Source organism: Syngnathoides biaculeatus, chromosome 19 (assembly GCF_019802595.1).
Source record: "Syngnathoides biaculeatus isolate LvHL_M chromosome 19, ASM1980259v1, whole genome shotgun sequence".
Classification (NCBI taxonomy): domain Eukaryota; kingdom Metazoa; phylum Chordata; class Actinopteri; order Syngnathiformes; family Syngnathidae; genus Syngnathoides; species Syngnathoides biaculeatus.
In genome coordinates this window covers 16,000,502-16,014,672 of record NC_084658.1, presented here as the reverse complement: position 1 = coordinate 16,014,672, position 14,171 = coordinate 16,000,502, and the positions used below count along the sequence as shown (strand labels likewise).

Below are 14,171 nucleotides of genomic sequence, written 5' to 3'. Positions count from 1 at the left end.
TTGATTATTAATTATTTTAACCCTTATGGATCCTTTAGTTCATTACAATCAATTAAATGTTACATTGTTTATTTTAGTGCGACTTAAGTGAGAATGAAAAAAATACCAATTCACTAATTTGGGGGGGGGGGTTTAAATTAGAATAATAAACGATGGTGGTGTAAATAAAACAAATGAAATCAATCTCGAGGACTTCGTCATCTGTTAAAATCACTCGAGTAGATTGTAGCGGAAAGGTTTTCTGGAAGAAGAAGCAGATTTCCTGAGCGACGAGAGGGTGGGGGGGGGGGGGGGGGGTCAGAGAGGAAGGCTTTGCTGTGTGAACACTCGTCCTTTATTCGCCGGCACAATGCGGCAGCGAGCTGCAGGGGAGAGACGGGAGGAAAGTTCCGCTTTGATGTGAAACACCTTCATCAGCTCGGGTGAAGAGAAGAAGAAAACCAAGAGGAGGAGGAGGAGGCAGGCAGGCAGGCAGGCAGGCAGGCAGGCTGCTCGCTGCAATCTTCCTATATTTTTGGAGGCCGACTGAGGATGACAAGAGCGCCGGCGCTCTGATGATGAGAAACTACAGCACGTCAAAAATAAAACCTGTCAGAGCGACGCCGAGACCCGGCAGCCTTAAACGCGCCCGTCTCGACCTGAGGAACCCTGACGAGCTGGGTGGTGCGCTTCCACCCCACTCCCGTAGGTGGCGCTAATGCACGCTACACATAGGCTTACATGCTCTCTTCTCGAGCTGCACCTTCATCTGCACCAAAATGTAATTATCGATATCCTTCATTTGAATGAACAACAACAATAACTCACTAACAAACAACCCCCCCCCAAAAAAAAAAAATACTCTAGCAAAGAGAAAATTTTAAAAAAGAGCTAACAAAGAAAACAAAAACATAACTACTAACAAAGAAACATAAAAAAATGAACTAATAAAAGAATGAATGCACACGCAACAAACAAACAAATTGCCAAACTAACAAGCAAGTGAAGACAAAACAACTAACTAAGCATGTTTACGACGTTGTAAGTTGCTCATCGTGTGGAACAAGGCCCATTTTGTCTGCGTTGGGTGAAAATGTTGCAAAAGCGGAGAGGGGGGGGGGGGGGCCTCTCAATGGGGTCACCGGCCAAATTTGTCGTTTTTTTTTTTTTTTTTTTTTTTTTTTTTAGGCCAGCTCGTCCTCTGCGCCAGGGGAGAGGTTCGGAGGTCAGCCCGAGTCCTGTCTCCTCATCTGCCGCCTACCTGATTGTCTGACCTCCCCCCCGTCTGATCTCACCTTCTACTTCTTCGATGCGGCTTGTCCCACTTTAGGCTGACCTCTGCTCTTTTGGGAGCTTCGCTGTCGTCAAGAAAGTTTCCTCTATTTAGGTCGACCCGGCTCGGCTCAACGAATAGCTACTGAGGAGACGGAGGTACGAAAAGCAAAACGGCTGAAGAAAAGGTAACTTTCCGTCTTGAGGCCACGTCGTCCGGCCAAACAAACGTGGAACGTAAACAAATTAGCGGCGTTCCTATGAAATACAATGTTCTGTTGGAGGGAAATCCTTGATGGCCTGCTGAGTCGGGGGGTGGCAAAGTAAAGAAAAGCAAGCAATTACACTGGCGCGTGGCTGCCTGCCAATACCATTTCAGGTGTGCTGCTAACGCTAATTTGCTTTAGCTGTCAAAGTCGGGACTGCGCGGCGAGTTAAGCATCCGTTGCAACACAAACAAGCGTGAACTGTCTCATTATCGTTTTTCCCAACACGGAACACGATCCATTCGCGGTAACAAGCAGCCGCACAATGACGCTTGTTGCATGGGGGGGGGTGGAAAAAAGAAATGCTGCCTCGCCGAGAAACTTTAATTAACAGTGAATAATCACAGACGTAATCGTTGCCAAACAATGTAGAACGTACTTGGGCTGATGCATTAACTGCATTAACAAGCAAGTGAAGATCCTTTCGCCGCGCAAATGACGACAATGCGGGATAAATGTGTCAAATGAGATTACGTGGCGGCGGTAAATGAGCAACAGCGAGAATGAAAAAGCACACTTCCCGTGATGCAGTGCGGCTGGGGGGGCCAGTACCTCTCTCTCAGTCAAAAGGAGGTTACAAAAATAATTCTGTCCACACGAAAACACGTCCTCTCCGGAGCCTTTTGTCCCAGCAGAAAGCGGAAAAACATCAGCCGACTTATTCTGATGCATCCATTTTGTAATTGCAATGTGTATGACGTCATTCCCACGACATATCTACCTGTATGCGCGTACGTGGAAAATCACGTTCTCGCAAACGACGCGACTCGGACGCGGTCCTTGCGCTTGCACCCGGCTTTGTGAACGGCGCCTTGGACGTTGAACTTACAGCGTGAGGTGGTTGAAGCCCACCGTCCTCAGCGTGAAGGCTCGGGCCAGCAGACGCACGTGGGTGAACAACACGCCGATGGAGTCCTCGAAGCTGGTCAGCTTCTGCAGGACGGGCGAGGTCTCGATCAGCTGCCGGTCCGTCTGAGGCTCCTGGACCTGGTCGGGAGGTTTCCACAAACGATACACGTTAAGTCTTTTTGATCAATGGACCTTTCCGACCTGCCGATCACTCGTACGATATGAGCCAATCAGATAGCCGCGTTGTCTTAAGCCCTGGCTTGACACGCCCCCTTTCGCCGTATTGCCCCACAAGCGATGCTGGCTGCCAGTAGCGTGCGCTTGGAAAAGTTAACGTTACGAAGAAAATGGTCCTCAGGTGCGCTTGGGGAATTGACATTGCGTCCCGCGCCGTCCAAAATCTTAATTCCGTGTACATATCTTTGTATGAAATAGTTGAGACCTCTCTGTAGAACTCTCTTGGACAAGTCTGACGCATTTTGCAAAAAAAAAAAAAAAAAAAAAAAAAAAGCATACCGCAATATTATCTGGAATACGCGTTAGAGAATCGACTTCAAACCTGTTCTCCTCAGTCGCCATTTTGGAAGCTTGTGGGACGTGGCTAATGAAGCTAAGAGGGGTGGAGCTTAGATCGCCGCTCGGAAAGCTCCATTGTGGTAACCATTTGGCTTTTTTTTTTTTTTTTTTTTGGTCATTTAAACAACACGCACCCAACTCCACCCCCGGAAAGAAAAAAAAAAATGATATCCTTGACAAAGGGTTTGTCGTGACTTGCAACAATTAAAAAACAGAAGAAAACAAATGTAAACCAGAATGCCAGAAGCAGTGGAAATACCAGAGGACATAAAAAAAAAAAAAAAAAAAGAGCATTGAAAGCCCATCCATCAGGGGAGGGATACGAGATGATTCTGAAAACATTCCCGTTCCATCCGTACACCCGAACACAAATAATTTAACATGACAGTTACTCTCGTTAAAAGTGGACATCCATCAAAAGCGTCACCCAGAAGCGGCAGAAAAACAAGAAGGTGGAATACGGCTGGCTCGGGCGCATCACCCCTGAGATTTGTACACTTCTCTGCTCAAAAACATGAACAAATCTGCACGGTTTTTATTTTGTTTGTATCAATAACAGTAATACTGCAATGGTGACGATACTTGTAACTGGATTTATCCTTGCCATCAAATCACGGATCCTGTTGCGCAGTTTTTTCAATAGGGACAAAAGTACTCAAATGGACCAGATTCGCATCTAGTCACACGTAGCGACGCCACTAGTAGACTCCCTCCTAGCGCGCGTGCACACACGGCAACTTTCTCAGTACAGTAATCCCCTCTGCGAGTGTCCTTAAATCAAACATGTGCCGCTTAGAGTGTGTTTTTCCCGCCGCCTCAAAACAAACTCAAAAGATCGGCGGCAGATGGAACGTGGTACTCATTAAGTGCGAAGTCAAACAGTTCCCTTTTTCCCTCTCGCCGGAGCGAGCGACTCCAAACACTCCATTAATATTGGCGTTGCCTCAGTTACACTTAAGCAAGGAGATGAGAGCCTTGATATGAGTCCCGTCGGCTACTGAAGATTGTTCTTCAACGTCAGCCCGGGGGGGGGGGGCCCGCCGGGTCCGGCAAAGGCAACGAAAAGCTCGTCCTATGCGAAGAAAATATCTATATGCGTGTTTGTTTAATCAAGATCTCGTCCTTATGGGCACATTAGTTAGGCTGCGAGAAACATCTAATTGGTCTCGGCATGCTACAACTGCGAGCTCGACCCGGACATCCTTTTGCGAGGAAATGTGGCACATTCCCGCGACCTTGTTGGCTCGCTTCATTAGCCGCTAGGTGTAAAGCGGCGCGCCAAATCAACGAGGAAACGCGGACCGGCGCCTTCCCCGTCCTCGGGCTCCGTCTTTTGTGTTCTCAGGTGGAAATTGCGGCGAAACGACTCTGTGCCTCCTTCGCCATGAGACCGAGCGTGTATTTTTTAAACGGCGTATTTTTAATTGGAACGCTGCCGGTAATGATGTCACGACTCCGTCTTCCGACATGTCAGAAGAAGCATTTCGCTCCTGCCCCCCGTCCGTTAATTAACGGAAGGCGTTTAAATGTCATGCATCACAACTGACGACATCTGAAGGGTTCGGCGCCCCTGGGAGCGAGCCATCCTTCGGGGTGATGGTCAGCGACGAGGCTTCAAAAAGGGTGGGCGAGGTAGGGATGGGTGGGGGTCGAACAGCAGTTATGAAAAAATGAGAAAAAAAAAAAAAAGACACTTCTGAAACGGCTTCAAAGCCTTACTTTCAGCTCAGCCCGGAATGCAGGCAGAATGTGAGCCTCGCGCGGTCCAACAAATCCGACGCACGTCTGTGTAGCCTGAAGCGAAAAACATGTTTTGGGGAAGAAAAAAAAAAAAAAAAGATGTAATAAGTTGATCAAAAGTGAAGAAAACAGCTACCGTTTTTTTTTTTTTTTTTTTTTGCCCATGTTGAGTCACAGGTGGCCAAAATGTCTTCTGGATTTGTTTTCGCAGTCGCAAACATTTCCGCCTACACGACTAAAGAGGAAAATGAGGAGAATTAAACGGTTTGCAGTTTTGCGACCCGTGCGGAGGTCTGGTTTGCACTTCCAAGCACACAACACGTCATTGCAGGAAGCCGACTCTGTCTTTTTGAGTGCCGCTGGATCTTTGAAGGAAGAACTTTCTATTTCTGGCCCACGGTTCGGTCTGGTGATTGACAGTGACACGCACTTGATCAACACCGAAGACAAAAAAGGTAACATTTTTGGGACCGTGTTGAGATCTGGAGAACTGTTACAAAAAGTGGAAAACAAAACCCTTCACTGTCTCCTTTTTCTGAGAGAAAACGTCAAAACAACTTGATGAAAATGAAAGACGGCGGTAAGATTTTTGCCCCGCGTTCACGGTCCAAAACGCTCAACGCTGCGCTGGCGCCGGCCAAAGCAAAGGAGACGTTTTGAAAGCCGGCGCAGGTACGCGGCGCGGGGGTTAATTATCCCGGAGCGCCGCGGGTGATGGTGCGAGCGAACGCGCCCAGCGTTACCGTGTTCCGCCGCGCTCGCGAGGGCACGTCGCTAGGCTAGGCTAATGTATGCGTGTACGCCATTGACGGGCGCCGGCGTAATTAAACACGCCGCGGTGAGCTGCCACGGCTGCGCACTCAAAGCTCATTAAGGCCGGGACTGGCGCACCTCTCGCTCTATTCTCGACGGCAGGCGTGGGAGGGTGACGCCTGCTTCCTGCGCACAACAGGTGCGGACGCGCTCAACACCCGGTACTGAGAGGCCTTCATCAATTATTCCATGCATCATCAATTCGTTTCAACAACAAGACGAGCCAGGAGGGTCTAAAGTGCTAAATTTGATCTAAGGGAACAAAACGTAACCGCATTTTTCCAAGCGCGCAACACAGTACAAGCTGGTCTGATGAGTCTGAACACAAAAGTGGAAAATGAAGGTCAAACATTCTACGAGTATTTGTTGTGTGTACGCAGACACAAATATACACAGTGGAACCTCATTAAAAGAACCCCGATATGACTGATATCGGATAAAAGCGACCGTCGGGACGGAACGATTTGTCCACAAATTTTCCATTGGTCGCTTTAAACCGTTGTGGTTTACTGGCAGACTGACGTATTTCCGACTCACAGAATTCCAAAAGACGTGCAAACCCAGTGCCTACGAGGAGGCCATGTTGAATGTCATCATGATGGGTACATCTATTGTCCATTGGACATACTAGAGACTCGCAGTGCAAAAAAAAAAAAAAAAAAAAAAGAGACCGAGCGTACAGGTCTCTGGAGTCTGCAACGTGCGATTTTGGGCACAGTAACAAGCCATTCACCTTCGGCAATAAATATGGAACTAGGAAGTGCAAAAAGTCGGTCATGAAAGCTCCTCGCCCACGATGAGTACTTCACGTCAGCTGTGTCACCAGGACAAAAGCGCACTAGCGTAAGTTTGGATGAAACGTAAAACTTTAAAAGATTTAAGGGTTTTATATACATATATATTTACAGTAACTTTGTAATTTACTGATCGTCTTAGGCCATGGGAAAAAAAAAACTAACTCTGTACTGTACAGTAATATGGGCGCAAAAACAAAACAAAACAATGGATAATCAGTTATATCGGATGACCACCCCTCCCGTTAGTCAGTTCCATTGATTAAGGTTCCACTTTGTGTGTACATACTTTATGCACACCTACACTTATGTGCATTCTGTTCACTACATCCATCAGATAGTTGTAAATGGCTGTCATTATGTAAATCAATGGATCAAAAAACCATCTTAACCTGCTTCAACGTCTACATTAAATTTGAGGATATTTGATAAATGTTCCTTATTTTCTATGGCTAATGGAAATGGAAATGTCATTGGAAGAATAGCCTATTGAAAAAAAAAAAAAAATGTGGCCATATTGCAAACCGATTGCAGGGTAACTTATCATACGCAGATGGCAAATGAATCCGAGATGATGAGCCTGGATGCACTCATGTTGAGAATCTGCAGCCAAGCAAACAAATCCGTGCTAGTAAAGCAGAACCTTCTTCGCAAAGGTACCGAAGGAATGCCGGTTTTCCCCCGATTGTAAGGTTCCGAGAGTATCACGCCACCAAAGGCTTGCCGCGATTTATCAGGCGTCGACGCCGACCGCCCAGAGGAAACCGACGAGGTTTGCGCTCCGGAGGCTCAAGGTTCTGGTCGCACCACAGGGCGGGCGCCGGGTTGACCAGGGAGCTCCACCCTGACCACAGAAGCCGCACCTCGGGAGAAACACGTGCCGCCGAGCGGCTCCAGCAACGAAAATAAGTGCCGCGTTTGGGGATGAAAACAAACACGCTCGCCCCTGTTATTTTGGGCCAAACATGGATATGCAAAAAGGCACGCGGGTAGATGAAGGGTAGAAGACGCCGCGTAAAGACGAGCCTCAGCAGAGACACAAAGAAACACCCGCTCCTCACGAGCACATCAGAGAGCAGGAAGCCCGACGGTCCCTGTGGGGTCCGTGTGATCCAGGACTGTAATCCTGTTACCGCATCTTTGATCTGCTCTCACCAATTCTAATTTCAAAACAAACAGCAGTGACGTGTGCGGCGTTTCTGGGCAGATGATGCAAAGGCGAGGATGGATGGGATTGATGACATTGACAGTGACGACGCCATAGAGGACCAGATGTCAGCTGTGGGTCGGGCAGAACCTCAGAACCGTTTTTTGCGAGCAGAGTAGCTTTGAGGAAAGAAAATCAATCAGAGGGTGACCAACCTGCAGAGGGTGCGGAGGGTAGTGGAGCCAAACATCCTGCAAGTCCTGCAAGGAAAAGAAAACATCATCAGCTGGAAAGTCGAATTAGATCAACCTGGAGGCAGTCGCATGCTTCCAAGGTAAAAGAAGTCAGGGTACAACCAACAAATCATGCTTTAGTTTCTTATCGGGAACAGAACTTCGTTCATCCCAATGGAAGCTACAGAAAGTATTAATTCCATTTATCTATCCATTTCCTATAGCATTTGTAGTCATAAGGGTCACAGGTCCAGGTGACTTTGGGGAAAAGGGAGGGTGGGTAAACCCTGGAATGGTGGCCAGCCAATCATAGGCCACATGCACTGGCTCTGACCGTCGTTCGCTTGAGTCCCAAAGTTTTGGAAATTGCTCTGTAATCTTTTCCAGATGGATGGAAAGTCCTTTCTTTATCGTGTATCCTAGAATTTGAATTGTGGTGCTGTGCTTTCCCCTTTTGTAGCCGACTTCACGCTGTCTGACAGGTACGATTAAATGTTTTCCTAGATTTTTGACAGTCATTCACAAATCTGGCAGTCATCAGGCCTACGTGGGGCCAGTCCAACGGAATTGAAAAAGGCAGTTAATTAGCGTTAACTTGCGATACAACAAGGGGAAGTGACAACTGCTTTTTTACATAAGGCCAAAGCATTGAAAGTTATCGATTAGAAATTTCATTTGTTTGTCGTTTTCGGGAGACATTAAAATTGCCCTGATGATCCAAAACATTTGCGTGTGATAAATATGTGGGGAAAAAAAAAAAAAAAAAAAACAGTTGTCATGAAAATCCCCTGAAAGGAAATGCGTGTGTGTTCTGATGGTTTAAAGTGTACGAAAGCCGGTGAAGTGAGCATCAATGTCGGGAACATCCCGGATTCCCGAGTCCGACAAGCGCTCACTGGTGAAATCGTGCACACTCAATGGCTGCGCGAGCACGATTGAAGACGAAATGGCGCCACAGCATTCGGCAACTCATTTTCAAACACGGTTGGGGGCGGACCAACAATGGGAGCGAGCGAGATGGGAGATCCGCTGAAAACATGGCAGAAGTTGAGGCGTACCAGCAGGTTCTGGTTTTGAGGCGTACCCTCCCCAGGGAACGTGCTAACGGTGCTGAACTCTGTTTGACTTTGGCAACGGGCAACATGTACGCCATCCGCACGGGAGAGGTGAGCTTCCGACAGTGGCGGGTGGGGGCGGGGTTGTTCTCTGGTTGTTGCCAAGGACAACGCCATTCAAAAGAATGGTTGGAGCTATACGTCGGAGGAATTGTTGCTGGTCAGCTTGGGGGGAGGAGGAGGAGGAAGAAGAAGAATCCGACATCGCTTCATTTCTGGCCTTCAGGAGCCAGTGAAATATCAACGAGCTAGCTAACGCGTAGCAAGATCACTGTAGCGGGCACATGTAATCCACCCACAAGCTGCAAACGCTCTCTTGGCCACGTTGCAAACACTCAAGGCTAAAGATGATTATATCTCAAATCATGGCAATGGTTGTGCTTTTCTTTTTTTCTTCCTCTTAACAGCCAGGTTGCTTTAAGCGTCCCCCCCCCCCCCCGAAAATCCTAATCACGCATTTAAGATTTTAGAACTAGATTTAGAGTTCGTCAAATTGGCAACGTAACAAAACACCACAATTTTATGACTGTAACCGAAAGTGTTTTTGTTAAGGCCAGCAAGGTTTCCATTTGGAGAAATCTTGCCAAAGTCACAAGTTTGTGTCCCACTGGCAGATCGTTCTGCTTGAAATCAATCAAATCTTTCATGTCTCCAAGCCAGTGAGTGAAGGAATGCACGGCATCACAAAGAGCCGTTCCCCACATGTCGACCATCTCATACATTAGTTATTACACATTAGTGCAAAAGCCGCCTGTTTGTAAACATTGTACAAATGCGTCCATCAATAATTTGTTTCGCTATAGTCCAACTTTTTAGTTCGAGCCCGTGTTGTTTCAAGATGTGTGTAGTGTATTTTTTATGTATTTTCGAGCCATTAAAAGGACGGGAAGAAAGCATCTTTTCACCTATAATCATCTCTTTAGATGCAAAATAATGACAATATCATAAATAGTTTCCAATATGCTGCACAATAGCCAACATGGTATATAACGAATGCCGTAATTACGACGCATTCCCGCCTTTCCAAAAGGCACAAGGGCTTTATTTTGCATTGTGCCGTGTTGTCATGTGAGCCAGTCGACTTAGCATTAGCACTTACCGAAAAGAGCCGGCCGGGAATGTGATTGCGTAGGCGTGCCTAATGAAGTGGTAGCGCGGACCCCAACATCTTATGTTTCAATTACAGCCGTTCGCTGAGACCAGGCACACAATGACAAAGCCGGCGTGGACCGGGGATTTTAGAATAACATCTTTTCTTTTTTTCTTTTGCTCGTGACTGCTGTAATTACCGGGTGCACAAATGATCTGCGGCCGCCAGACGCACTCCGGAGAAATGGGAGAAACGAGTGTTGTGCGAGTTTCAAGAGCATTTTTAAATCGGAGCTGGAATTACAGCCTAAAATGAAGCCACCTGGACGGACTACATGTCAAGGTGGGCCTCAAAGAGGCTCGACTCAAGACAGAAGTAAGCATCTGCGAGCAAAAGTATGATTTCATGCCTAGAAAGATTAACACAGATGCATTATTTGCCTTGAGGATGCCCGTGGAAAAGTACAGAGAAGGTCAGAAGGAGCTACATTGCGTCTTTGTAGACCTGGAGAAACCCTATGACAGAGCACCAAGAGAGGAACTGTGGTACTGCATGCGCAAGTCTGGTGTGGCGGAGAAATAGGTTATATAGAATAGTACGGGACGTGTATGACGCCAGCAGAACGGCGCTGAGATATGCCGTAGGTGTGGCAGAAGAATTTAAGGTGGAGGTGGGACTGCATCAGGGATCCGCGCCGAGCCCCTTCCTGACAGATGAAGTTAGACTGGGCAAGCCGAATGAAAAAGAAGCTCAAACCCACCAAAGATTCCAGCCGGCACGCAAGGATGCGAAGCAGAGCGTGAACAGGCAACGCTGGACTTTCTCCACACGCTCTCGCGGGACCCGAGGCTATCCGTGATGGGGACAGAACGGTGCTCCTCTCTGACAAGGTCCGACGCTCGCCGCCAAATTAGTCTCTAGCCGCAGGCCGCCAATCAATCCGTCAAATGCAGTCGCGCGGCACAGCGATCGATAACACGAGATAGCCCGGCTGATCGATAAGCACATAAAAGCCACCCCCGGGTCCCGAAACAGGTCTGCGGTCGGTAACGACCAAGCGTGTCGCCGTCCGGGCGGGAAACGGGGAATGTACCGGGACAACGGCTAATGCGTTCGCGGGGAACGTGCCTGACTCCCCGCGGGAAGGCCGGAGCCATAATTTGAACCGCGACCAAACGTTTTCCCACCAGGTGGTTGCCGTATAAATGCTCCCTAAAGATGGCTTTAAGTCACATTGGTGTGGCAGGGAACATCCCTGAAGGGGGACTGTCGGGACGCGACATTTAAGACCGTCGGAGTTGCCAAAGAAAACTTTTTGTGTACATGTGCTGTTGTGTGTGTTGAGAGAGAGAAGAAAGAGAGAGAGAGAGAGTTAATGAAAGTATGAAGATTGGCCAATGGGCACAAAGTGAATTCATCAGGATGATTGCTCCTCCACACAGGGAATTCCCCCGAGGACGGCACGGTGGCTTTACCATCTCCTCTGCAATATTACTGCAGCGTCCAGGTTGGACTGGAGCGACAGAGAAACCCCCCCCCGTCCCCCGTCCCCCGCGCCCTCCCCCCTCCTTGCCAGGCTGTCATTCTCCCCAATGAGGCTTTAATAACCTCCACTGCGCCGTCATTAGCCAATTAGCATATTGCCTTTCCGCCGCGTCGCGCTAAACTCGCTCCCGGTTTGTTTGGAAACAAAAGGTGATGCCGTGCTGGAGGAGCAACAATAATGGATGCAATCATTGATGCCAGCTGGGGCAGTTGCGGGTTCTCAGATTGGGGTTTCCGTGACCCCCCCCCCCTCCCCCGAGGTCCGCATCCTTTTATTTTTTTTTTTGTGACTGCAGCCCTGTTGCGAGTGTAAATCTGAGCGTGTCATCTAAGGTAGCTAGCTAGATGGATATGTCTCAACTTTAATTCAAACGAGTTTGGCGAAGTTACTTTCTACGAAACGGGTCATAAATATTCAGGGTTGAAGTACTTTTTTGTCTTTTTTTTTTTTAAATCCCATGTTTAATACCTGTTAGCATTTGATAAACGCCTCAACTCCGACTCAAATTAGGGAATTCAAGAAAGCGAGTGAAAGGGTAAAAAGTGTTAACTTGGGGGGGGGGGGGGGGCTCTAAATCACGCACTTTTTAACTTTTTGTTTCGACGCGTCAGGAGAGGAGAAGTGCAAAAAAAAAAAAAAAAAAAAAACCCATCTGCGAGGGTAACCATATTCCCCTGCGTTAATAAGAGAAAGGGAAGAGAGGGGAGACAACATCCCGCATCCTGTTGTTGTTGTTGCAAGAATAATAAAAGGAAGAATGCTATGGTGGGGGGGGGGGGGCAATCCATGTGTGAATCGGTGTTGTTAGAGACAAACGAGGAGGGCATGGGACCACTCAGCCAGGTGCGAACGCACCCCCTGACTGACAAATAGAAGACATTTCAGTCTCTAATGGGGGAGATGTACACTCTCTCGCATCTCATTAGTTTGGTAATGAAGCCCGCTTGGATGCAGAGCACAGAAAGGCATCTTGTACGCAGCCCGCAGCATTAACCAAGTAGCCCCCTCAAACCACCCCACCCACCCCGACCCGAACCCGCCGCGCCTGCCTGCCTGCCTGCTCGCCGCGTCCATCTGTCCGCTCCTCGTAAGCTTTGTGCGGCAGGGCGGCCGTCGGGAGGATTCAGCGTGGGGGGGTTTGTGCAAGTCAAGCTATTTCAATCCACAGTCACTGCGGACGCAAAACTTTCTAAACTTGTACGGCATTCGCACAACTTTTTTGTTTTTCTGGTGGACTTCAAAGGTTGGATTTACGTATGCCGTTACTCGCTGACCAGCCTCCCCCAAACTGTTTTTTTTTTTTTTTTTTTGTTTACTACACAACACAAGCGTAAATCCCAGGCATCGACAACATGGAACAGTATATAAATCGAAATCTTAAACGTTACATACGATTGAGTGGGCCTGGATTGCCCCCCCCCGACTTAAACGAGAGTAACCTCAACTCTTTTCCACTGGACGGTCTGCAATTATCTTTGCTTATGTCATCAAGTGCAAACTTTTTATGTAGCTCATTTAAAACATGAAAATAGCCTAATATCTTTGCATTTTTAAACTTTGTCTATACACTAATGTATCAGTAAATATCTATAATTAAATATATTTTATTTAAATTATATTCTCATTATATATATATATATATATATATATATATATATCAGTGGTTTTTTTTTTTTTATATTTTCTATATCGCTAATGTAGATACTTGATACTTGCACAGGCTTACTGAGTGAAAGATGAAAATGGACGATTACGGCAATACATTTTGCTTGGTTCTGTTAAAAAGTTAAGCAAATGAATGCGGGCCCTGATGCACCAATTCTGCAAGATCTTCATCTGATAGTATATTATTAGTTATTGACAATATATACAATTAGACTATAAATCTGCAAAAAAAAAAAAAAAAGTGGAGTTCCGCCTGGTACCTTTTCAAATACCCACGTTTTTGTGAAAAAAAATCCTGATGCCCTCTATAAAGTAGGTCAAAAACATTTTTCCGTCTGATGAAACGACTTTAAATGCTTATTTTTCATAAATCCCAGGCTAATCCCCCATCATATTAAGCGAGATCATATTTAAAAAGGATTACCTTTGTCAAGGAGTCAAGGAAAGCCCAACAATTAAATCTTACATGAGCACAGATTGAATACGTCCGCACTGAAGAAAAGTATCGGGAAACTTATCGAGTTCAAACACTTTTACGTTTAAAATTTGATACGCGCGGATGAAAAACCGGAGCCAGAAGAAAATAATGAAGACGGGGGGTCGAACTGGTAAATTGAAACATTTCGGTTGAATTAAGAAGAGCACTTTTTAATCCTTGGTGCGATCTCCAGCTACTCTCCTTTTTTGGGAGGAAGTCATCCATAATTCATCGTCATTTTCCCCCCGTAGTTTTGCGCTGCGATACATTCAAATATTTAGTCTTTAAACTTTTTTTTTTTTTTTTTTTTCGATGTGCTCCGTCAAACGTCTCAGGTCCGGATCAAAAGACTCGGCTGGACCGGGTCGCGTCTGCGTGTGAAACCTGCTGCTGGTCTTTTAATTGACTCGTAACATTCACGGCCAAGATAAATGCAAATACTAAAGAATTCATCAATTATTCATGGCTGGCGACCACACACACGCGCACGCACACAAATGCGCCCGCGCACACACTTGAACGACAGCAGGTGTCTTGCCGCAACGCCGCCAGACTGCAATGTTCTTCCTGCGCTTCATCTATATTTCACTTCGGACTCCTCCTTCCTC

The 14,171-nt window shown here is 46.9% G+C and overlaps 1 protein-coding gene across 15 annotated transcripts in view; it reads right to left on the bottom strand.

Annotated features, from left to right (window-relative positions):
* Window positions 1–14,171, bottom strand: part of drosha (drosha ribonuclease III) — a 179,746-nt gene that overhangs the window by 26,067 nt on the left and 139,508 nt on the right. For all 15 annotated transcript variants that reach the window (XM_061804976.1, XM_061804975.1, XM_061804974.1 and 12 more), the window contains 2 exons: window positions 7,652–7,696; window positions 2,347–2,504 (listed from right to left, as the gene is read on the bottom strand). In XM_061804976.1, the coding sequence (XP_061660960.1) occupies window positions 2,347–2,504; window positions 7,652–7,696 (203 nt within the window). The remainder of the gene's footprint in view (window positions 1–2,346; window positions 2,505–7,651; window positions 7,697–14,171) is intronic.